This window comes from Homalodisca vitripennis, chromosome 2 (genome assembly GCF_021130785.1).
Source record: "Homalodisca vitripennis isolate AUS2020 chromosome 2, UT_GWSS_2.1, whole genome shotgun sequence".
Classification (NCBI taxonomy): Eukaryota; Metazoa; Arthropoda; class Insecta; order Hemiptera; family Cicadellidae; genus Homalodisca; species Homalodisca vitripennis.
Genome location: NC_060208.1, coordinates 47398781 through 47426354, shown reverse-complemented (window position 1 = coordinate 47426354; position 27574 = coordinate 47398781). Strand labels below are relative to the sequence as shown.

Genomic DNA, 27574 nt, shown 5'->3' with positions numbered 1-27574 from the left:
GTACTACAATAGTGTACCCCCAGATGGTGATTTCAAACCTATGTAGCAGGTCTTGCTGCAGTCCTCGTGTTGACCCTGAGCGTGCAGTACCTGCAGCTCTGCCAGCATGTCTGGGCAATATCCACCCCCCAATCCGGGTCACCCTTTCACCCGAGCACCTACCCTCCCACCGTGGGGCCAGACCACTGGTGAGCATGAGAGTATATGTAGAACAATAAATCTGTTGGCGAGTATGATAATTATTTTCTCTTTAGCGCTCAAATGCACTAGCGTTAAAGTGTTAACAATGGTTTTTAAATTGTCCTTTAGGCTCAGTTGGCAGAAGGAGGTAGATTTTGCTACAACTGAAATATTAATAATTTATTTCTACATATACTCAATATCTAAAAATCTGTTTGAGATACAAAATAAGTCATTGTAGGAAATGTAATATGCAACACAAAACTAATTTTCTATTTTGTTTTAGTACATAAATAATAAGTTGTGATTTTTTTCTAATTAAAAAATTGTGTGTAACCTGGCTAATTTTTGACAGTTACTGTAGCTTAAGTGAAATTTGGATCATAGAATTGGTTTTGGGCTGTGGAGATATGTTCAGTGAAGTTAGCACTTTTCACTAAATGCTACCATGAGGACGGTTATTACCATAAACTGATTTTGTAAACAGAATCTAACTAAAATAAGTAAAAATTTGTTTTTTATTCTATTGTGCATATTTATGTTATAATATTAAATAAACTGATATGGATGTTAGTTTCTATTTGTTATAAAATTCTCTGTATTTTTAGATTAATTTTTGTTATATTGTTATCAGTAATTTATTTTGGTAGTTTTTGTTCTATTATTTATGGTTGTATTTTATTAGGGGATTTCTTTTAAATATTGCATGTTATCTAATTCTCTCATCAACTTAGCTGCTATTTTTATATTTTTGTACATGGTTTTTCTTATGGTTCATATTGTTAAATATTGATTTTGCCAATGAAAATAAAGAATAAAACAATAGATTTTTCTAAAATGCTTAACGATTTAATTTAATGTTTGTTTATCGATTTGTGTGCTTCTGGCCCATAAATGTTTTTAAGAGCCATATATCTTGTTGAGAGTTTTAAATGAAGGATATGGGATAATATGAGAGGCTGTTCTGTATATCCTCGCAGCCCAGTCGTGTAGTCATATGTATAGGCTTTTAGTGGGATTTGAGATGGTAATCAAAAAGTCAAAATGCTGTGTTTATGCCTACCACAGCTCATGAAGAAGAAACATGTTACAAACATTCTAAGGGAAATAAAAACATAAATTTAAACAGTTTTGTTTGCATTTCTTTTATGTGAAAGAAATTAAATCCATTTTCAAAAAATGCAACAATTCTCGATACTGTTACTCTTATATGCTGTGTCAATAGGTTTTACATTAAAACATTTTAACTTTATTTTGTATTGTCAGTGGCAGCACTGCAATTTTAAGTTTCTACAAGCAATATTGATCAATAGCCTAGGATAAGATGTGAACCAAACTCTTGGTTCCATACCTATTTGTTTAACAGAAAGCTGAAAGCTTGTTATCTAGTGTCAGTGTGGAGTATGCTGGTCTTAGTCAAATTGTATGGTTAATCTTGTAATTGACATAATAACTAAATGTTTCAATAGATGTAAAACAGTGTTTGTTGATGACACAGTCATGTCTTAAAGTGCAATGACTTTAGATAACCTTAAGATAAAAATATGAAGGATTTAAAGAATATACCACTTTGTTTGATCTATTAATAGACATTTATTTGATCTAAAATAGAATACATGACTCTTCTTATCTCAGATATATGGTTGTCTTAATACCCTAACATTTTCATGCAATAAAAATGTGAAAATGATATAAGTGAGCTGTTTTAGTGAGTGGTTCACTTGATAGTTACAATTATTCAAAGTTAAAACTTAATGTACAGTGTTGACAACAATGCCTTCTTATTTAAACAACTAATACAATAACCAACTTGGGAAACTGGGAATTTAATGCACCAGGAAACACCTTGTAGAACCCAAAAAATCTTAGAATTAATTTTTCTCTCTCTAAGTAATTATGAAATAATTTGTAAGCTCCTTTGAATCAGGACTTGATTAATCTTGAAACATAATTTTGTACATGACATGTATCTATGAAACGGAAGAGGATACAAGCCCCACCTTTCACTGGTTAATTAAATGTTGCTTTATGTAGTGGAGTTTATCTTGGTTAGTTCTATCCATTTCATAGCTATGGTAGGAAAGGTTGATTCAATTTGAATGTTGAATTTGGTTCTAGTTCATCTTCCTTTTATTGCAGCATCTGGTATTTGACACTGTCTCAGACTTAACTCCTGGAATCTGGAGTCATTTTCATCTGAAGAGATTTATAGAAAGTCGGTGGCAAAGAAGCTCAAAACGAACCTTTACATCTTTTCGACATCAGAGACACCTTTACGACTTCCCCACACACATGACAATTGGTCGGACAATTCACACTGTTCAAACCAAATAGTCCAATGTGTATGAGGATCTTTACATCATGTCGTTTCTTAGTCCAAGACTCTACTCTAACGAACATGTTGCGATTTGAACCACAGTCTTTTGTGTGTCAATTTACTTTGTAGTTGTGTTGGTGTGATTCTATTCTTGTGTAATCCTAAAACTAAATACAAAATATTTAAAAGCATGTCATTGATAACCTTAATACCCCATACACCTGCGAGTCTGGCTCGCGAGCCTGGCTCGACTCGCCTAGAAATGGACCAAATCCGTCAGTGTATGGACAATAAAGAGCCAAGTCAAAGTCAGGCGAGCCGAGCCGTATCCACCACTGCTTGCTGTGCGGCTCGGCTCAGGTATCAGTTCGCCAGTGTATGGCGCATTACGGATCGGACTCGTGCCCCCACCACCGAAAAATCTGTTCATTCCGTTTTCACTACTGCAGGCCAAACGTTACGCACCACTAACTCCGCCAACGGTAAGGTGTTTGGTTTGTTTTGAGTTAACATGGCTGACTCAAAGTTATTTATGAGCCCTGATTTTTTAACAACATTTATTGAAGAGTATCGAACTTTGCCGATAGCATTTATTATGTAGACCGTCCGGTAGCCAGAAAACGGAGAGTAGCAGTGAGGCGTTCCCTGGTGATACAGCGTTTCGCAGTATAGTGTCTTTTTAGTTATAAGCGGTTTAACCTTGTCCAATAACATGTTAAAACTTTCAGCTGACATCCTTAAATAGTTCTGATAGTCTTGGCGACTAACATTCCGAATAAAATTCAATAAATTCATGTGACTAAATCTCTTTCTATTTAGTAACCAATTCTTTGACCACATTACCCTTTTCTTCCATTTCTTAAATACACCTAGCTCATCTAACACTATGACCGCAGCTGCAACCTTCTTCGAAAAAGTCATGTTTGCAACTGGGCGAACAAGATACGTAGGTGTATGGTGAATAATCAGCGGGTCCAGGCTCACGAGCCAGACTCGCAGGTGTATGGGGCGCTTAACTGTGCTTGTATATGGGGGACAACTATGGAAGGTACTGTTCCGTACTGGTTTCTTTACTGGATCCATTCTTCATGTATTGGCCGGCAGTGGGATATATGGGGCCTCGATACTTTCGCAGCACTGACCAGGGCTACAACTAATGATGAGAATCTGGAAAAGTGTGGATTATGCATGGGCTCAAGGAAACATTCATCGATTGTATGTGGGATTTATTATAATGTCTCTGGAATTTTTTACTAGGGGTAGATAGATCAATTCCGCTACACGATACCATGACTCTTTTCACTCCGTTACCAACAGAAGTGCTTAAAATAAGCTTTAAAGATCATGATTTCACAATGTTTGAACTAATGATGTGAGGAAGCTGATCTCGAATCCAAATAAGTTTATTCGCGGACAACAGCTGATTAGCAGTACGCAAATTACAGACTGCTAAAACATTTTGTACTTTCTGTTTGAAAAATGTAGATAGATAACCAACTTAACAAATTACTGTCATGTAGCAAATTATATTATTTCAGCTACAATTATTATTTTTTATATTTATTTCGGCCCATCGACGAGAGTCTGCTACGTCTATTCTTGGATAACAACTGATGGGCAATATGCAAACTATCTTTTGGTAAAACATGTTTTTGTAGTTCTTTGTGTATAAAAACTATAGTAACAAAATAACATGATTTCTGAATATTTTTATTCTCAGTGGAAAACAGGCGATTGCTAATCTTTATTTTATCTATTTGTCGTACTTTGTGTTGTTATACATAAATAGATTGTGTATAAATATATATATATATATATATATATATATATATATATATATATATATATATCCATATATTTTTACTAAAATGGAATATAATCTGAAAGCTCATTTTTGGTTTATTTGTTGTTGGTTATACTGAACCAACCTTGTGTACCGCAAAATCATTGTCTCATACAGAAAGTTCATCCGTCACAGATCTCTGATCCGCAATGCTGCACTGCAGTCTGTCCCACGGTAGCACAATGTTAGTAATTATTTGTTCTCTTTATTTTTGTGAAGTAGATACATGTGTTTTCCAAACACCACAGAAAGGAAGGTTATTAGGTGTACACAATGTTATGTTAACATATTGAAAGACACAGAAATAAAAACTAAGGAGTTTAAAATAGGTGCTAGCTTTAAATCGTCACCGAATGTGTTGCATATCGCTAGCGACGAAATTTGCTAGACCACTGCAGCTTCACAAAATTTCTTGCAAATACAGCTGGAGTGATAAACCGTCACTGTTGCACTCGGCGTAAGGGTTAAATACAGGATTACAGTAGTTTACTTGGCTTGAAAACAAACTATAGAATTGGAAGTATTTAAGTTAAATGAACAAAGAGACCACTAAGTCCTCGTAATGGCCAGTCATTCACCGATATAGTAGCTATAAGAATAAGACAAAAGTCTGTGAGAACAGTTTATCATCTTCACCAGCAGTGGCTCTTATCTACAGCATCACACAGCTTATTTTGATTAAATATTTACAATCTATAAGCCACATCTTAAAAAAATGGTTTATAAACTAATTAATTTTGATCGCTTAAAAAAAATTAATCCAACAATATTAACCTTAACAATATTAAAAAATTAGATTTGTAGAACTTTGTTGGCATAGAATTGGTCAAATAAAAAAAATGTATATAAAGAGAGGAAGTTTTACTTATTTTGGTACTATATATTAAATTGTTTGATCTAATAAAGTTTTGTAATAGTGAATTAATGTTGTAGGTATAAATATGGTGGGAAGTTCTATGAACTTCTATGGCTCGCCACATGTGGGACTGCCAGGACGAGGAGGGCAGCAGTCCTGGGTACCTCAGCAGACTCATCCCAAACCTGCTGACCCAAACCCAGTCTATGGGCTCCAAATGTTAATGTCAGCGGACGGAGGTCAGCGGAGACCACCGGTATCGGAGTATCAGCAGGAGGAGACTATGGACCTCTCCAGTCATTCCACTACCCCGGCAGAACCGAAGAGAATGGAGACTTCGGACCCACTGCGGAACGGAACAATTCTGCCGGCAGAAGTGAATGGTGAAACGGAACCGGTTAGGACGGAACAAGACATCAGTGAGAGTGCTGTGACCAGTGTGATAGCGTCAAATCCACTTCGCGAGAGCGTCATAGATGTGTTAAACTGTGCGAAAACCACGGAGAACTCTGTGCTTAAGAGAGTGGAGCAATCTCAGATCATGCCGGAGAGTTTAAAAATTGCAAACACCCTTGCGATGGACACTTCACCAAGTGAGGCTACTGATTCTGTTAATAGTAGTTTTGTAAGTTCCGTTTTAAAGACAACTAGCTGTGTTGAACCAGTTATTACCTCGGATCCTGTCAGTTCTGGTTGTGACTCAGTTATTGAGAGATCAAGTCAGGATGTTGAACAAGATTCTGTTGTAGAAAAAAGTGCAGATCTTCCAGATTCTGCCTTGATTGCCAACGATTCGGACTTAAACGAATCTCAGTCTTCGTATTTGGAGAGTTCTACGATGACTGTTGATACGGATGAGTCTAAATTAGTTGTGGCAGAATCACCTGCCGATGAAATTTTCGGGATGTCACCTCAGCCTCAACCAGAAAAGAATTTTCAACCGGAAAAACTGTTTTCACAAGCCAGCTTAGCATCTTCGCAAGAATCGTTTGGAAGCGGTCCAACTTTGTCACTTTCAAGGGAGTCAACACCATCCGTTGTAGTGCTATCTTCTCAAGATTCCATAAAAACAGAAACAAGAGAAATACAACAAGCAGAAGTAGTTACAAAACAATGTTCAGAAGTTGTTTCTCTTTCTTCAGAGAGTAATTTAAGTTCAGCTACATCCACGACTGCGACGGTACTTCCTCCGTCAGTGGGAGATTCTGAACCTCACCCTTCCGTCGAAAATGTGGAGATTCTTCTGGAAAGCATGTTCAATTCTCAGGAGGAGACCTCCTGTAGCTCCCAGGCTAGCGCTGGAGTGCCTCAGTCTGTTATTGTTTCGAATGGTTCAAGGGCATCCGGGGACATTTTTAAAGCAGCTGACATAATCACACCTATGAAAGAAGAAGAATTGGCTAAGACATTAGCAGAAGATGACAGCATAGTAGACGACACTGATGTTAAAGAAGAAAAGAAAGAAGAAAAAATAACAGATGATATCATGGATGAGATTGAGAAAAAATTAGAAATGTTGACGGAAAGTAATTCTATTGCACAGAATTTCGATGTAGGACATTCAAAAATGGAAGTTTCTGAAAATCCTAAAGAAGAACCATGTGACGACAAGCATGTTGATATGGAAAATCTAAATCAAACATTGTCAAATGAACCTCCAAAACAAAAAGTTGAAGAGATAACATCTAAACCAAACACTGACATTGAAATGCTCACGCCAAAAACAGAAACGGGGCAGTCGAGCAATCCTTTTATTGAAGTGGAAACAGAACTAGAGAAGATGTTCGCTGGCATTGTAGAACCAGCTGATGAAGCATGCAGTGACAACCAATCACAATCAGTGGTTTCTGAACCAAAGAAACCGGTCACAAACAGAAAACCAGTTGCCAAGAGGAAAAAGGCAAACTCCAGGCGGCCGTCTGACAACAGCGTCTTTGGAGGGTCCTCTGGGGAGAGTACACCAGTTAGGAAGAAAGGGAGGAAACGGCTCAATGATGCAGGAAGTGAGAAAATCTCTAACAGGAAGGCGAAAACGGAAGGTGGAGATAGTGGAAGGAGGGGGAGACTTCCAAAAGACACATCCAATGATAGTTTGAGCAAAGCGAAGGGTCCGTTTTTACATATTGAAGGTTCTAAGGAGAGTCCGGCGAGTGTGGTGGTTGTCAACAGTGGAGTCCTCCGAACTGATGATGATGACGCTATTGACAAGGCCAGTGCGAGAAGGAGACATTCTTCAATGCAAAGGACAGAAGGTAAGCTGTTAAATCGCTTTTGTTACAAACTACATGAGTCTACCGTCTACTTTTGCAGCTTTTTCATCAAATAATATCTTAATTGAAGTAATATAAAGAAGTTATAAGAAAAATTTATGTTTTCAAGTGGAATGGAGAATTCTTATTATTTAAATTCATTAATATTTGTGGTAAAATTCAAAATGGTTTTATTGGTAATATTCCACATATTATTAATTACTTGTTTATTACAATGTAAAGAATTACATTTCCTGTAATTTTTTTTTTATTTATAATAAAATTATATTTTGTGATTTTGCAGTTTTGGAGAAACTGATTTAAGAGAGTATCCTGTGATCATATTTATTACAAAACATCAAATAGATTGTGAAAACAAGCTAGATTTGAAAGTATAATCTTAAAATGTAATTGTATTACTTTCTTACTGGTAAATAATTAACCTCAGAATAAAATATACATTTAATTTTCAGTTGATTAACTGTATTCTTTATCATAGAGAATATCATTCAGTAACACTTGTTAATGCTGAAGGTAATTACAAAAAAATTATAAGAACGTCAACCAGCGGCGACTCCAACTGTCTTCTTTTCTGTACTGGGGACTAGATGGAGTTTATGTGAAAAGCATTGAGTTTTCAGATTAATGGCAATAGAAATGTGTTAGAAAGAACGGAACTGTTCTATTTGAACCGACGTGTGTTGATAACTATAAACGAATTATAGTTAAGTCTTTTTAGTTTAATGGATTTAGTGGTTTTATTCAGTTTAATAAGTTTTTCCAGTACTGCAAAAAAATATATATTAATGCATATATTAGAAATATTGATAAAGAAGTTATTTTTGCAATAACTAACTATTGCCACAGCTGAATCCTATAGTTGTAATTAACGTGAAATTAATTTTGAAAAAATAAACTATTGCTGCAGCTGGTTTCCGTGGTTGTAATAACATGAAATTAATTTTGTAAGAGCAAACTATTGCCACAGCTGGTACACATACTTGTAGTTAACGTTCTTATAGACCTAGAACGGTATAAAGCAACCAAAACTGAAACATAAGTCTAGAACTGAACAGAGATCTGAACTGGGGAGAAGGGAGAGCTGTTGAATTCAGACAGTTCTTCGGAACCATTTAGTAGTAGAACGGTTCTCGCTGCATAACCGTCTTATCTGAAACTGCTCTGCGAAACAGATATAATAACTTAGCAGATAAACTTGTTTTAATATACTCAGTTCATCTAGAACAATTAATTGATATGTCTTAATTCAATAATAAATATATATATGTATATTAGTGTAACATCTTTCATTCAGTTTGTAATTTAGTTCGATCAGGAAACCTTAAATATATTATATAATAATTACAAGTACCAAACTTTTCCTAATTTGAAACACAATAATGTACATGTGCTATGGTGAAACTCTTCTAACAAGTCCATATTCTCCCTTTAATTCGTGAAGAGTTAAAAATAATAGTCATTGAACTTTTATCGACATTCAAATCATGATGTGATGCAAAGTATACATTTTTCCCTGTGAGAATTATGTCAACGATGTATTGTCACCTGATAGTCTTATTCTGAAATGCCTATATGTTAAGTAGAGATTTTCTAAAAGGGTCTTCACGTGTTCTGAAATTATATTATGATTTTGATTATTCGTGATTATTTCTCCCTTGATTATTAAGGACTGAATTGAACTAGAACCATCCTTTAACTGTAACTGAGCTAAGAACGTTAAATGCACCATGCATGATATAGCATTAAGAGCCAACAATGCTGATATATACAATATTACAATATTTTTTGTTTGCTTTTAATACAGAGTGGCACAAAGAAACGCGAAATTTTGAAATAATCATAATAAACCAATGAATTGTGCAAACAACTTTTTAATGCTTAATATGTGTTAGGAAAGAGTGGAAATTACATGAAAAATGTTGGAAATAACAATAGAGTTAAAGGCACTTTTCAAAAATAACACCATTTAAGTGTTGTCCATTGCGCCTAACATATTCATTCAATTGATATTGAAAACTTATCATTGTGCGACGCAATGTGTTCTCTGGGATGTTGGCAACGTGTTCTTCAATCTGAGTCTTGAGCTCAAGAAGATTTCTTGGCCTAGTCTGGTACAAAACGCTCTTTAGATGTCCCCATACTGAGAGGTCTGGAGACCGTGGAGGCCAAATGACGTTAGCGTACCTTTTGTAATATCCTACTACTATTATTACTTTAAATAAATGGTTAAACTTAATTTGTATTCTGATTATAGTTAGAAATAACAAATAACTCAGTATGATATAAATGTGAACTTTAATGATGATAAATTAATTGACATACAAGTTTGAATTTTGAAACAAGATGGAGGATACAATAATGGTAAATTTTTAAATACAATTCTTAATTTTTAGGGCAGGGTGGTCGTGCTGGCTTAATGAAATAGAAATATTGGGTATTTTTTTTAAATAAAAGATATTGTAATTTTGAAAAATAATAGTTGTTGTTAAATTTTAATTATATTAATTTTGAATTATTAGCCAAATCGAATGTTCCTGGGTTTTATGTTCTTCCAATGAATCACTATTAAACTTAAAAGGAATTTTCTCACCCAATGTCTGTCTTCTGCTTCTTTGTACTTCAGTGATAATAAGAATTTAATAAAGTAACCTTTCAAATACTGCTGAATAAATGTAACCAGTTTCTTTATAATAATAATCTTGCTTCACTTCTTCCAGATCCCTCTCTCCTCTCCACCTTTCAAATATCTGCTCTCTTCACTCTTCAACAATCATCCCTGCACACTGTATCACTGACTTTAGTTCACTTTATAACTTTTGAATTTTATATGTAATAAGGTGAATTTTGATTAATTTTGATATATTTAATTTTGTATTTATTATTGTTTGTATTAAAATTTGAGACAATTTATAAATAATTATTCCTTAATTATTATTACTAACAAATTTCTAAATTAAATTAGGCCTAAGTATTGAAATGAATGTGAGATGGGCGTATGAAATGGGTCATTACAATATCCCCTCAGAAATCATGTGAAATAAATGAACATGGTTTCGATACAATGACGAATGAATAGCAAATGATACATATAGATTTGTGATACTTAAAGAGAAGGATGAACCACATTAAATGAGTGAATTAATTGATGATCTTACATACTATTTAATAAATTGAATTAACAAACAAACAATAGGGAAAAAGAGAACGAAATTAACATTAGGGTTAGGTAGTATTTAACCCTTTGAGTGCCACAGCATATTTCCCAAGTCATACGCATAAATTGCCGGAGCATTGCCTTCTGTTTTGCAAGCGTGTGGGGAAAAAAACTATATTAAAAAAACTATTCAACCGATTTGAATAATATTTTTTTTGGTTTGTGTGTTATAAAACAAGGTATTTTTTCCATATAATATTATAATTTTATTTTTATTTACACAAAAAGAATATAGGTTATAACAAAAAAACTAAAAAATGAAAAAAAAATAAATTTCAAGTTTGAACTAAAATTTTATTTATACAATATTTTTTTTAATTTTTTTTAGCTATACCATATGAAAGAGCATGAAAAACTGAACAAAAATCATGCATAATATGGTGTGTTACAGTAATATTTAACCAGATACTGCAATATATACAAAATACAACAAAAAGCAATTTTTGTTCAAGTTTGTCAAAAGTTTAGAAACAATATTATAACTACCCTATTTCACTCAATGAAGTAAGACGACTGTAAAATACTAATTATATAAAAAGTATATAAAAATATATACACAGGCCTACAATATAACCTTACTTTTATAACCTTACTTCACCTAAAATCAATAGTTTGATTGGAACTTGCGTTTTAGTTCATCACCAATCCAACAATAAAATATATGTCACTAAACACGGAAAAAGAAGTTTGTAAATGCATTGTAAGTTTTACTGAACACAATTGCAGAATAGTAATAACAACAGTTTTCAGCATAAACACACGAAACTAGCACAATGTAAAAACAATGAACGAAACTGTGTAGTTAATGGCAACAAGTAGCAGCTGACCAACTATTGCGTCATCTGTTTTTTTCTGATGACAAATAACTACAAGGGGGCGGTGAACAATAAAAATCAATCACAATTGATAGTTCGAAAGTTGTAGATTGCCGTGAAATAAGTTATTTGTCAAAACAAAAATGAATTATATGTGATATTAATTAAATAAAAATCGTCTACTGGGTAGATGCCGGCAATTTATGCACATTTCACATCTACTATGTAGACGCTGCGGCACTCAAAGGGTTAAGCTAAGCCAACGAACAAAGTTACAAGTTTCTTAGTATACAATAAACAAACAATAGAGAAACATTAGATCAATGGCAAATATTTACTCAATGTCAAAGGACATAGTTTTATTTTTGGAAATACACATTTAATGAATTGTGTACCGAATAGCGGTATACTTTCCACTAACAAATTATTATCCCCTCCTGATAGGAAAATGTTTATATAGTATTGATTAAAAGTGTCTATGTCACTGGGTGTATAGTTGCACTGTTTATTTGGGGAAATAGTATTAATTTCACACACGTCCCAACGCGTCAACTTCAGTATCTTCTGTAGCGTTGTTGACCGAGTTTTTATATGGCTTCAAAGAGGATATATGATAAGGTCCATATACATGCTCTTGGGATAAATCAGAAATTTGGTAGGTCGATTTCCCGAGGATTTCTTGAATTATGAATGGTCCTTCGTACACTTCAAATAATTTTGATGTTTCACCAGCTATAGCTTCAGAAAGGTGATGGGACTTTACCAATACTTGGTCATTAATTTGGAGAGAAACTGGTTTTCTCTTTTCATTTATCTTATCAGATCTCTTCTTTCTACTTTCTTCAAGTTTACGCCTTGCAATCAGTAGTTTGTGTTCGATTGGTACTTCTTCAGCTAGAGGGTTTGATACATATTTTTCCCAAAATCTGATATTTCTTGTTCCAAACTGTAGTTTGTTTGGTGTGAATCCAGTTGATTCATGGTAAATTTCATTAAGACATTCATTTATAACAGGTACATATTCCACCCATCTCTTATGATTCTGTGAACAATATGTTCTGAGACAGCGCTTTATTTCTCTAATTGGCCGTTCTGCCAAATTAAAACTGGGGTGATACACTGGACTGTATATTAATTGTATGCTGTGGGATTCAAATTTCCTGATCCATTCGTTACTTTTAAATTGGGTTCCGTTATCTGATTGAATTCGTTTAGGAAAACCGTAATTAGGAAAGTGATGGTGAAATAATTTATGTAATATACTTCTGGTTGTTGCTCTTTGCAGTGGATAAAGTTTAACGAATTTGGTAAATATGTCAATAACAATTAACATGTATTTTGTATTTCCTACACTAGTCGGTAAGGGACCTATGATGTCAACTGCTAACTGGTCATTCTTCTCTCTGCATTTAACTCCTTTGGCTTGACTGTTGAGTGGATGGTTGTTGATTTTGCAGCGCTGACATTTATCACATGATGATAACAGTTGCCTGATTGTTCGATGCATATTCTTGAAAATAAAATTTTCACGCAGTAACAGGAAACATTTTTTTTGCACCGCAGTGTAGATAGTAGAGATGGCATTCTAGTATTAGTGGTTTAATTACTGATTCTGGGATGACTATAAGCCATTTGCCCTTAAATTTTTGTAGTAAAGTGTTCTCATATAAACGATAATTAGTATATAATTGTTGAAATTCATTTGTTTCCATAGGTGACTGTAAGATTTCTATAAGTGGTTGTAGTTTAGGGTCTTGATGTTGAAGCTGAGGTAAGTTTCGGAGTTGATCTTGTAGATGTTGGTCGGGAATTCTCTCAATGTAATGAATAGATAACTCAGTGAGGTTGTTTGCATCGCTTGACATGTGTTGTGGGGATATACGACTGAGAGTGTCAGCAGTAATGTTGTCCGTCCCTTTGCAATGGATTATTTTAAAGTCGTACTCTTGTATAGCCAATATCCATCTTGCTAATCTATTGTTTAGCAAACGGCAGGTTTTCAAAAAGGTTAAGGCGTGGTTATCTGTAATTACTGTTAACTTAACGCCCATAACAATGTATCGACACTTCTGTAGGCAGTGGATTATAGCCAATAATTCCTTTTCGGTTGTGGTGAAACGCTGTTCTGCTGGTTGTAATGTGCGTGATATGAACATAATTGCAGCTTTTTCGTTATTTTCTTTTATTTGATATAGATGTCCGCCAATTGCAAATTCGAACGCATCGGTCTGTAAGTAGAATTCTTTGGATGGATCGGGGTGTGTTAGAGTGTTAGTTTTTATGAACAGCTGTTTAATTTTGTTGAATGTTGTATCATCATCTCTAGTCCAATGAAATTTAACCTTCTTTGACGTTAGCCGTAATAGTGGCTGGACTGTTTCAGAGAATTTATGAATAAATTTATTGTAATAATTTATACATCCGAGGAATGCTTTTAATTGTGTACGACTTCTGGGAGTTGGGAAATTTAGAATTGGATCAATCTTACTGTTATCCAAACAAAGACCTTCATTTGTTAGAGTAAAACCTAGGAATGGTACAGAATCTTTACAGAATTGAGATTTTTCAAAGTTTATTGTCATGTTGGCTTCAGCTAGCTTTTTGAATATGTATTCTAGGTGTTGTAGATGTGTATTGAAATCGGGGGAAATGATACATATGTCATCAACGTAAATTGCTGTGAAAGCTTCTATCTCATCATCAAACACGTTATCAAGAGCTCTTACTAGTGCAGCTCGGGAGGTAGAAATTCCAAATGGTGTGACTTTGTACTGGTAGGTCTTGCCTCTAAATTGGAATGCGGTGTATTGACGCGAATTTTTAGTAAGTGGGATTTGCCAATATGAAGCCGTTAAGTCTACACTGCTTATAAATTTTGCGTTTCTACATTTACTCAGAATTTCGCTAACACTGCGGTTACATTCGAAATCTGGTTTAATTATTGCGTTTACTTTGCGGGCATCTAAACACAATCGAATTTCTCCAGACTTTTTAATTACTGGGATGATAGCATTTACGTAGGTACTTTTGCTTCTCTCGATTATGTTAAGGTTCTCCATGTGTTGAATCTCAACTTGTACAGCGTCTTGGTATGCTTGAGGTACTGGATAGGTTAATGATTTAAAATTTTTAGGATTTTCTATATTTAATTCGTGTTCATATTTAGTGCAACATCCGGGTTTGTCTGAGAAAACGTCCCTATATCGGTATAGTAGATTGATCAAACTTTGTTTTTGTTCTTCATTTATGTAGTTATTAGGGCTTAGAGTTTTCATTATATCTTCCACCGACATATTATCTTTGGATGATATATTGTGTTGTGCATCAATGTAATCATTATTCTCATTATTAATCTTGTTATCTTCCCATTGTTTTATAGTGCCATACTCATTAAATGTTGACATTGAGTCCTTAAAATCTTCCCTAAGCATAACGCCTTGTTGAGTGGTGATTTCACACAAGTGCCCTTCATTTATTGCCATTACAAACTTCATTATAACATTTGTATTGTTTATTTTCATATTTATTGTATTATTATTAAAGTTTAGCTCTGCTTTCCATAATACTAGCATATCCATTCCTAAAATCACTGGTTTGACAAGATGCGGTACTATAAGGAATTGAATGTGAGTAGTCTCGTCAGCTACTGTGACAGGTACATATATGACTCTGTTGATTCGTTTTGAAATGTTTCCAATAGCAGTTTTAATGGTAGTATTGGCTAGGGGCAGTTCTTCAAATGGCTTTAATGATTGTTGATTGTCCATAAACCAAGACTCTGACAAACAAGTAATAGATGATCCGGAATCAATTAAGGCATTAGTTTCTACATTATTAATTCTGATGTTAATTTCTGGACATCTTATTTGTATAGGATTATTTATTAGTGGATGTTCTATTTTTTTCATCAAAAAGGAAATCTTTATCACATATTATGTTATTAACTTAAAATTCACTACTAGGGTTATAGTTCGAAGAATAATTCTGATTTAAATATCCGAGGTCGTTATTTCCTAGCGCTCGTATTTTATTCCTGGTGCTATGTTTCCTCGGTTCCGTTCTACAGCGCGCAGCCGTTTCCCGCCGCTGGGAAATCTTCGCTGCGGTCGTTGCCGGTATTAGAAGGTGGATTTCGAGCATTTTCTCCCTGCCGCACGATAGTGCATACTTGTGCCTGTTCTGTGGTGGGGTGATGTCTGTCGTTTCCTGGGTAGTAATGGGTATTCTGTCGATTTTGGTAGTGGTCTTTGTATGGTTGTGTCTTACTCTTGAATTCATTATCATTACGACTGTTGTATGGGTGGTAATAGTTCTTGTTATGTTGGTTTCGATCATTATAATGTTGATTTTGTCCGTGATATTGATTCCTTGGCTGATATGCTCTTTGTTCAATGTTATTATGTGGTGTGACTGGGGATTGGTGAGGTTTCTGGTGTATTGGCTTATAACCAGATGAATTGTGATTTTGGGATGAAATTATTTTGTTCCGTTTTGGGCCGTCTCGGATGTCTTCTCGTTGTAGTAATCGTTCGAACTCTTTAATGGTGTTAATGTTTTGAACGCTCCGGCTATCCTGAATAATTTGTTCAAACCGTTCCGATAAAATGGTGACGATTTCTTCTTCGGTTATTAGTGGGGTAATCGATTGTAGTGTGATAACACGCTCAGTGAAGTATTCAGCACGAGTCAATGTTCCATTATTCTTGTAATGTTCTGATTCTATTTTTGCACGTATGCCGCGTTGCACATCACGACTCCAATATTTCGTAGTAAATTCTTGTGCAAAATCCTCCCAGTTTTTAATATCGTGTTTTATTAATTGGAACCATCGTGACGCGTGACCTTCGAGACTACTTTCTAATATGTCAATGAGAGATGTTCAGTGTTAGATGTGTGTGTGAGTTGCACACGACCTATATTTTTTTCGTAATACCTTCTAATTTTTTGTAGAAATTCCATTGGACTGGTAGAACGTCCGTTGAATTTTGGCACTTGTCTGTCTACAGAATCTCCTCCGGTACAAATGACTTGCAATGGTCCACATGGTTTCGTCTCAATTTGAGATTTAGATTTTATATTTTCTAATTCACATTCATATTTATTAATACACTCGGCTAGATTGTTTATTCTATCATGATTGTTTTGGATTTGTGGTTGAATTTCATTTATGATTGTTTTGATTTGTATTTTATTTGTTACCGCGCGTTTTCATGTCTTACTTGTCTATAGCATTTTTTATTTCAAAAGCAATTTTATTTTCTAGAGTTTGATTTTTGTTTTGTACCGATTCTAATATCTTGGATTGTTGGTTATTCATCTGTTGGTTTACAAATGTCTTATGTTCTTCAAAACTATGATTTAATTCTCCTCTAATGCTGTCAGTGGATTCTTTAATTTTCAGGTCTATTTTTTCACGGAATTGATCTTGATTGTCCCTTATAGCGTTTAATTCATTGCGGAATTCAGTTTGATTATCCCGCAGTTCATTAATTTGTGTCTCGAGTGTCTCCCTACAAGATTTGATTTCATGGCTAAGTTCGATTTTAGTTTTAGAAATACAATCACTTATTTCGTTTATTTTTGCGTTTAGGTTTTCGTTTAACTCAGATTTAGTGTTAATCAAATTTTCATTAAGTTGTTTTAAACCGTTCATGATAGCATGAAGAGCTGTCGATTGGGATTCGTCAGCGGTTTGTTTATTTGACCTGTCACTGCCAATGGCATCAACTGATTGAGTATAATGAGAATGTTCAACTACAACGTTTAGTGTGGAAGGCGCAGTAGTTCCATATTCACGTCTCTGCAGGGAATCAGGGAAATTTACCGCGTACGTGTTGGTAGTACTGTTTTCATTCATCCGTGATTGGTTGTCGACCGCTGTGCGAATGTTGACTTGGTTAGCGCGAGGAATTGTAGGAGTTTGTTCTGCTTCTTCTCTCTGTCCGCTTTCGTCTTCGATACCGGGATTAATGGCGTCTTTGTTTACGTTTAGCACTTGGTTATTTTCCATATTATCTGTTGGAAATGGATACCATTTAGGGTATCTTAAATTAAAATCACGGGACATTAATTGTGATAAAAGATATGAATAATATTACAGGACTAATGTCTTGTTAATTAAATGTTTATACGGTGAGTTATTAAATAACCTATAGCCTATTGACAGACAATATGAATAAATGACAACTACGTACAGTACTTATGTCTAGGCTATTCTTACGATCTATAAAATTGTCTCAAATCAAAGATTATTAATATTTCATTAAGCCACTACGTTGGACGCCAATTTTGTAATATACTACTACTATTATTACTTTAAATAAATGGTTAAACTTAATTTGTATTCTGATTACAGTTAGAAATAACAAATAACTCAGTATGATATAAATGTGAACTTTAATGATGATAAATTAATTGACATACAAGTTTGAATTTTGAAACAAGATGGAGGATACAATAATGGTAAATTTTTAAATACAATTCTTAATTTTTAGGGCAGGGTGGTCGTGCTGGCTTAATGAAATAGAAATATTGGGTATTTTTTTTAAATAAAAGATATTGTAATTTTGAAAAATAATAGTTGTTGTTAAATTTTAATTATATTAATTTTGAATTATTAGCCAAATCGAATGTTCCTGGGTTTTATGTTCTTCCAATGAATCACTATTAAACTTAAAAGGAATTTTCTCACCCAATGTCTGTCTTCTGCTTCTTTGTACTTCAGTGATAATAAGAATTTAATAAAGTAACCTTTCAAATACTGCTGAATAAATGTAACCAGTTTCTTTATAATAATAATCTTGCTTCACTTCTTCCAGATCCCTCTCTCCTCTCCACCTTTCAAATATCTGCTCTCTTCACTCTTCAACAATCATCCCTGCACACTGTATCACTGACTTTAGTTCACTTTATAACTTTTGAATTTTATATGTAATAAGGTGAATTTTGATTAATTTTGATATATTTAATTTTGTATTTATTATTGTTTGTATTAAAATTTGAGACAATTTATAAATAATTATTCCTTAATTATTATTACTAACAAATTTCTAAATTAAATTAGGCCTAAGTATTGAAATGAATGTGAGATGGGCGTATGAAATGAGTCATTACACTTTAAAGTATGCGCTCCCCAAACAAACGCCTCAGTGCTGCCATTGACAGATTGGCAGTGTGTGAGGTGGCTCCATCCTGTTGAAACCAGGTTTGCTGAATGTCAATATCTGGAAAAGCATGAAGCCGTGGAGCAAAAAATGTCTCCAGCATATGAATGTAATGTTCAGATGTAACAGTTACAGTGGAACCATTACCATCCTCAAAGAAGTAAGGTCCAATTATCCCTCGACAAGACACTTCACACCATACAGTAACTTTATGGCTGTGTAACGGACGTTGATGAAGTTCACCGGGATCTGTGCGAGCCCAGTAACGCATGTTCTGCTTATTGACATGCCCATTTAAATGAAAATGGGCCTCATCAGACATCCAAAGATTTTCAAAGAAATTTGCATCCTCATTGATCTTAGTCAGTAGCTGTTCACAAAATTGTAAATGTAACTCACCATCATTTGGGTTTAGAGCTTGAACAATCTGAAGCTTGTAAAGATGAAACTGCAGGTTGTGCAATATTCTTTACACACTTCGACGCTCAAGTCGAAATGATGAGGCAATGTTTCGTACAGAACGACGCGGACTCCTTTCCACTGCGACTCGCACTGCATCAACATTTTCTGGGGTTCGAACAGTCACTATACGCTCAGGAGGTTTGTTTTCTTTAAGGCTGAACCAGTCTCTTCAAAATTCCGAACCCATGATGACATGGCATGTAAAGAAGGAACTCGACCGCGAGGAGTAATATCATAATGGCGTCGGAACACTTGTTGTGCAGCTGTTACACTGTCGCCATTTTTTTAATACGCTCTCACGGCTGCGGCACGCTCCGCACTACTCCACTGCTCCATCCCAACTAAATGACCGTTACTACTTGGCGTTGACTTCTGTCCCCCACTCCTACAAGACTTGCAGGTGTACCAACAACAACTTAAAAATTTCCTGTTTCTCTGCGCTACCCTGTACTATGTATCGTACATAACATTGATGTTTGATTCATTATAAATTAGATTGTAATAAACAGATGTAAAAGCTCAGACCTGTTGGAAAAATGGTAAATTAATTATAGATCATCTGTCATAGAGCCTGTCAATGTTGTGTCTAAAAAAAGATGTTTCACACAATTTTTAAACTTAACGTACTCATAGTTAATGTATTCCGTTGGTTAAACATCAACTTATTTGTAATGTAGTTACTGCATTTCATTTAAATTATAACAATCATCATTTATGATTTTATTTCTATGTGCTAATACTGCATGTGTATAAATTTGTATTCGTTTTGTACATTATTAATTTAATTTCTTTCTAAGCATTTTTAACTTTTAATTTTAAAATACTTTTACAGTCTGTTATAATGGTTTACATAAACAGAACTGAAATTGATAACAAAACTCCATGTACATGAGATTAGTATTATGTTTAACAACACTGAGAACATAAATGTTGTTAGGTTTATAGGTCTAAAATACTTTTATTTTAAAATAATGTATCATTGTTGCTACCAAGTTTGATGTTGTACAGGTCGCAAGGCAGGTCCTGCCTATAGTTCCAGCACCCTGTCCATGCGGTACAACTCCGACACTGCAGACCTGACCTGGGTCTGTGTGTTCTGTAAGAGGGGCCCTCACTGCATGGGGCCTGAGCCAATGGGAGACCTGTTTGGGCCTTATCGGATACCTGCGATGCCACATGGTGATGAGTTGTCACAGCCCGGCGTACCCTCCGACCGAGAAGTAGTGGAGGAGCAAAAGCGACGTGGCGGTGGCAAGCATGCGAAGAGCCTCAGGGCTAGTGGCACCACGGAACTGTTCACCCAAAAGCTTGGCAAGAAGGTAAAAAAATTATTCTTAGATTAAACAGATAAAATTACAATGTCAATCTTTTCTCAAAGATTCACTGTTAGTTCTTTATAAACAAACATCTTTGATGTGTACTTCTTTTCTAAAGGATCTTGCTAAAATTAATAAGTTCTTTTCAGTTCTGTGTTAATGTTATATTATTTCTTTTTAGTCATTAATTTTTATTTACATATTCATTTAGATCAGTAATTGCGTCATATACAATATTAGTAAAAACATTGTTGATATATAAGTATATATATATATATATATATATATATTATATATATATATATATTATATATATATAATAATATATATATATATATATATATATATAATATTATTGATATAATATATCAAATTGTTTATACTGTTAAAAAGTTATCAATAATAAAACAAGTACTGTTGTCTAATTCTACTGGTATTCACTAGGGAATTCAGAATATAAGTTCTTTTAGTTTCTATCAATGTTAAAATATTAATTAATTGGTTTGGGATTCATATATAAAAGTTAAGACCGGTACAGGACAAGACAGACCAGTTTGAGTGAAAGAAAAGTTATTATTTCTTGTGGTCCTTGTAATATAAACTAACAATATTATATGTTTATATGTTTCAGTTTTTGTTCTTGACATTGTCAGATAATGATTTTAAAAAATCTTTCATTTTTACTATGATTGTTAATTTCTTATTTAATAACACTTAAAACATTGCATCTCGAATTTTTAACTGTGAAGTGTTGTTTAGGGTATTTGTGCTATGTGGATTCCTATCCTCTACTGGTCATGCTGGACAAATGTGTGGTAGCTTACTGGTGGCACAACTGCTGTTACAGTATTAAAGGTCTCAGTTAACGGATGTGTGGGAGGTTCAGACTGCCCTACTAGTACAAGTGGAGGGTGGCTACGAGGTGTGGCTTCATGGTACCTGTGCTATGTGGGCTCCTGGTCTCTGCATGATTAAATTACAGGTGGTCATACTGGACAATGCGTGGTAGCTTACTGATGGCACAACTGCTGTTACAGTATTAAAGGTCTCAGTTAACGGATGTGTGGGAGGTTCAGACTGTCCTACTACAAGTGGAGGGTGGCTACGAGGTGTGGCTGCATGGTACCTGTGCTATGTGGGCTCCTGGTCTCTGCATGATTAAATTACAGGTGGTCATACTGGACAATGCGTGGTAGCTTACTGATGGCACAACTGCTGTTACAGTATTAAAGGTCTCAGTTAACGGATGTGTGGGAGGTTCAGACTGTCCTACTACAAGTGGAGGGTGGCTACGAGGTGTGGCTGCATGGTACCTGTGCTATGTGGGCCACTGGTTTCTGCATGATTAAATTACAGGTGGTCATACTGGACAAATGCGTGGTAGCTTATTGATGGCACAACTGCTGTTACAGTATTAAAGGTCTCAGTTAACGGATGTGTGGGAGGTTCAGACTGCCCTACTAATACAAGTGGAGAGTGGCTACGAGGTGTGGCTGCATGGTACCTGTGCTATGTGGGCCACTGGTCTCTGCATGATTAAATTACAGGTGGTCATACTGGACAATGCTTGGTAGCTTACTGATGGCACAACTGTTTTATAGAATTAACCCTCCAAGTGGTAATTAAATCACTTTAAAGTGCTGGGCTGTTTTGAAGCAAAATACATGGTTTCTTAAAAGCCACTTTTTAGATACAAATATACATTCAAAGATCATTTGTTACATATCATTCTTTTCAGAAAAACATGCTTTAGGAAATGATAATTCAAAACAATTACCACTTTTCTCTAAATAAAGTCTTGATGAATAGTAAAAAAAAGTTTATTTGTTTTTTTTTAGATGGTGAGGTTGTAAATGTGTTTTAAAACATGGTTATAAATATTTCAAAATATACAAATTGATTCAAATTTCATTGTGAACAATAAAATTGTCACTTCAAAGCCTTTTGAACAAAAACTACACACAAAAATATAAAAACTAGAAAAATATTCCGCACACCAAAATTTGCACAATGGACACAATCAAAGTAAACACTTCTCAAACAATATTGGTTTGGGTGTACATATAACCTCACAAAATCTAAATGTATGTTATAATAATTATGAATAGTAAAAAATATCTTATTATGGTCCTTTTGTTTATATACATATGTAAATATATATTTACATTTGACTAAAGAAACTTAGAGTCAGATTCTGATTGCTGCAATACCCTCTTTCTTCTGCCTCCCCCTACTTTCCTCCTGAAGTGCTCTAAAGCACTGTAGCAACTCATAATAAAATAGAAAATACACACACAAGAAGCAAAAATCTATCGCACAGTGAATAATAACACAAATCAGAACAATACGTCGCACCGGAACGATAACTAACCGAGACGAAAACTACAACAGAGTACTGCGTGGCGAGCGCAGCAACAGCTGACAAAATTAGCTGACTGTTATTTTTCATTCTATTCAAAGGCTTACAAAGTAGAGCCAGTGCAAAGAGAAATCTCTCCTACGTTGTACTATGAAAATCACGGAATAATTAAATAAACCGTTTTACGGCAATTTAACAAAAACAAACATATCGCACAGTGCGATAGTGGCACTTTAAAGTGGTTCGAACATATCACACAGTGCGATAGTAGCACTTTAAAGTGGTTCGAACATATCACACAGTGCGATAATAGCACTTGGATGGTTAAAGGTCTCAGTCAATGGATGTGTGGGAGGTTCAGACTGGCCTACTACAAGTGGAGGGTGGCTACGAGGTGTGGCTGCATGGTACCTGTGCTATGTGGGCTCCTGGCTTCTGCATGATTAACCCTTTTAATGCCAGACATTTTTTCAGTGACCATTCGAAAAATGCCAACCTGTTTTCAAAAAGTACATGCGAAGAATGCCATGCCCTTTTTCCATAATTTTTGACAACTATTTTTTTTTTAAATGTATAACTTTTTTATTTATTGAAGGAAATTATCCATTGAGGTGTTGTTTTTTATGTCATAATGTGAAGTGTTTGAAACAAATGAGTATTAAAATTTTTACAAATTTATATAATTTATATTTGTAAAAAACAAAAAATAAAAAAACAAAAACTTAAAAAAAAATTAGATTGAACATATAAAGGTACCTTTATTATTAGCCTTAACTAAAAAGTAGTTACTGGCAATTGTACTATATTTAATTGTTAACACACACACCAAATTTGAAGAACTTGCCTTGAAAAATAGTGAAGTTACAGCATTTTATTGAAAACCTTGTAAAGTCCATATTTTACAGTAAAATTCAGTAAGACATATTTTGGTCAGTTTCATTCAAAATCACTTTATTTACACGTGTTGTTTAGCCCAATGTATAAAATTGTTTGTTGAAATAATAAAGAAAGTAGTTTACATAAAATTAAAATTAATTATTTACAATATAGGGTACATAATTTAAAAATTTTTAACACTTGTGTTTGCCGAAGCACAAAGTATGAATCCCCCTCTTTTACTCATGGTAAAATCTATTTACAATAATCACAAAACTAATAATAATATAAGCAAACTGAAATAAACAAAAGAAAAGCACGAATAATTCCCATTAAAACATAACCTAGCAACAACGTATTACCACAGAAACCAGACGCTCACTGAATGATTAGACGTAAATGAGGTTGAAAACAGCTGATAACGTCATCACATGTTTAGTTTGTATCAATAGTAGTAGTGTCTAGATACAGTATGCAAAGTTTAGTGGCATTTAGTCAATAATTAAAACTGCAACATAACAAAAACCGGACGAGCGCCCCCAGCGCACGTCGGCATTTTTCGTAAAACCTAATGACGTGCGCTCGCGGCGCACATCGGCATTAAAAGGGTTAAATTACAGGTGGTCATGGTAGACAATGCTTGGTAGCTTACTGTTGATATAACTGCTGTTACAGAATTAAAGATCTCAGACAATGAATGTGTGGGAGGTTCAGGCTGTCCTACTACAAGTAGAGGGTGGCTACGAAGTGTAGCTGCATGGTATTTGTACTATGTGGGTCCCTGGCCTCTGCATGATTAGCTCACAAATGGTTGTGTTGGACAATGTTGGTAGCTTACTGATGATATAACTGCTGTTACAGAGCAAAAGGTCTCAGTCAACGGATGGGTGGGAGGTTCAGGCTGGTCTACTACAAGTGGAGGGTGGCTACGAGGTGTGGCTGCATGGTACCTGTGCTATGTGGGCTCCTGGCCTCTGCATGATTGGCTCACAGATGGTCGGGTTGGATGATGCCATTTGGACATCTCTGCGGACGGTAATTTCCTATTATTATATCATCAACAAATAAATTTGCTCTTCATAGATTTGTTTAATCTTTGCTGGAAGTTAGTAAATTAAATTTAATGTAAATAAAGGTTTAATATTCAATAATTATTTTTTGTCACTATCTCAGATTTTAATATAATGTTGTATTTTGAAATTAGTTATGAAAAGATTCAAATTTTTTTCTTTCTTTTATACCATTTTTAAAATACAGCTTTGCCAACTTTTTTAAAGATTACTAAAAATTACACAACAATATTTTAAATTTAAAATAAAGCCTTTCCAGAGTACTAAAAAGTACCATATATTAATTTTTATCTCACACTGTTCAAAATACAGATATATAATTGTTTTGTGTAGTTTCAGATAATGTAAAATGTTGTACTGTCTTTTAGAATTAAGTTATATGTTCACAACCGCATATAATACAACAATTGTTAAAACTATGGATATGAATAAAATCTGTTCATAAATTCACAAAACAATTTAACATTTCACACAAAGCAATATAAGTTTGGTACAGTATACCAAAATTAAAAGAATAATACATTCTAAAAATTAAAGTCATAGTCGTCAGTCAATAGATATAAATCATAACTAAGACATAATACTGGTCTAGTTAACATAAACAATTATGACACTGAGTCTGAATTGTGGTCATGAGTCTAAATTTACAAAGACCCACATATTACAGATAAGTTGGTACTTTGGTAATATCTGGAGCCACTCCCTATCTACCTAGTAGGTTTATATTAGGTTATGATAAATATGTTACTAGTAGTACCAAAGTTAAAGTTAACCTTTACAAGCACTCACATTGTCTGAACTTGAATTGGATACTATCTCAGAGGTTGTTTTTTTGCCAGTAGTGTGGTACCGAAGGCTGCAAAGCCTGCACCGTTGGCTAGGGATATTTCCTATCAGTACCAAAGCACTGATAAATTTCTTCATCTCTTAACGAATTTACAGATAAAACTCTTATGTTTGCACGATAAACAAGTTAATCAATATATTGATAACAAAGAAATGCTTATTTTTCATAATTATTATTAACTTTAAAATTTGGAACATATTTAATTGAAACCACCTAATTGGTTAAACTAGAGTAATGTCTGTTTTCAATAATACCTAATTTTCATTATGTTGTTGACAAGTCAGGATGCCAATCTATATTAACCTTGTATATCTATATTCTAGAAAAAATGCACTACTAAAATCAGTAATCCTTTCTGATTTCAGTGACATCAATTACAATGAAGGTTTCGACTCGTACACTATAACAAATATCGAAATGGACACATTTCAGATATATTGTATTTTTATGCTACTACCATTTGAATAATTGAGTATCAAAACAAAAAATGTAAGAGAAATGCAAATTTTTGAATTAGGAGTGTTGTAATTCTGAAATATAAACTAATCACAATGTTAAGGGTGGCAAGAAGTTAGAAATTCAACAGATTATATGAGCAGTTTGTACTCCAAATCTGTGAAAAATAAAAATGATCTCTGTATGGGCCATCAAAATAAAGAAAAAGAGAAATGGCTTAGATAAATATCCCAGTTTCTAACCAGAATCACTTGTGGTATATACATTAAACTCATCTTTACAAGAGCTTGGTGAGTTGCCAATTGATTAAGAATATTAAAATCAAACACTATGCTACAAACAAGGTTAAAAAATAGATTCAGCAATGAAAAGAAAGCTCTTTCAATTCATCAATAAGCTGATCAATTTACATTCAGACATTAAAAAGAAAACAACAAAAAATCTATATATGAAATTGCTAAGGTGAGAAGGGTTGTTTCATTGCGAATGTTGAGTTCAGCTTCATTTCACCTTTTGTTTAGTGCAGCGTCTGAAATCTAACACTGTCTCAGACTTGGCTCCTGGTATCTGGAGTCAATGTCCATCTGAAGAGAAAAAGTCAGTGAAGAAGAAGTTAGAAATAAACTCTGCATCGTTTTGACATTGAGACATCTGATCTACAAAATGAAGTACAATCTAGATGAATAGTTATTCTCATTGACTCATCAATTGTGCACCTGATTGAACAATTTACTATCCTTAACCCATTGCGGATCACTGATGAGCTGTGCTAGTCACACAGCGGCCGGGGCTAAAGGCACGATGACGAGCTCAGGTCGCAAAAGCGGTCTGCTTTTAAGTTTCCCTCCAAATAGTTCTATTAATGTCTGATAGATTGGGCGATCGTCTTCACTTGTCAACTAAGAGTGTTTAACGACGGTCTACGTTCAGAGTTTTCAAAAGTTTTATAAATATCCTACAGATCGCAGTTGTATGTTGAAGTTGTAAAATCATTCGTATGAGTTTACTCTTTGCTTTGATAGTTCGTAAACAATATATTGTATTTAATTATTTTGTTTTTAAGAATATAGATGGAGATATTTTTATAAACCAGGATCCAGTTCAACGTAGATATGAAGTGAGTATACAATAGCGAGCAATACGATTTGGCGCACCATTGCTGTTCGTTCAGCCGCCGACCGTAAATTAATTCGTGCCCGCTGGTACCCGCGCGCTAAAACAAAACGATCCGCAATGGGTTAACAGGGGGTTTGGAAAAATTCAGCATTGGTCTCGTTATGAAGCTCCTAAAATCATTATCTTGGGCGTGTAACTTTATAAACAACTATTTAAAATGTTTAATTGTTAATACAGTTTTAATTTGACAGGTTTTGTCAATTTACTGTAGCCGGCGCCAGACTGCTGAGGCAACACCTTCCTGGGCAGCCTGGCGATTTGCGGGTTCAAACTACTAAATTTAGTTGTTTTTGAGATATCAATGGTGCTACGGTTAAAATTGATACCCTGTATAACACTTACAACAAGTATAAC

General features: G+C 34.4%; 1 protein-coding gene across 2 annotated transcripts in view; it reads left to right on the top strand.

Moving 5' to 3' along the window:
* The window catches only part of LOC124353897 (uncharacterized protein CG5098), a 47158-nt gene that overhangs the window by 10131 nt on the left and 9453 nt on the right, over nucleotides 1-27574 (top strand). The window contains exons 3-6 of one of the 2 annotated variants that reach the window (XM_046803947.1): nucleotides 50-188; nucleotides 5274-7448; nucleotides 20129-20439; nucleotides 24533-24706. In XM_046803947.1, the coding sequence (XP_046659903.1) occupies nucleotides 107-188; nucleotides 5274-7448; nucleotides 20129-20439; nucleotides 24533-24706 (2742 nt within the window). In that variant the 5' untranslated portion in view covers nucleotides 50-106. Of the gene's footprint in view, nucleotides 1-46; nucleotides 189-5273; nucleotides 7449-20128; nucleotides 20440-24532; nucleotides 24707-27574 lie in introns of both variants that reach the window. The other variant, XM_046803946.1, reaches the window with a different exon arrangement.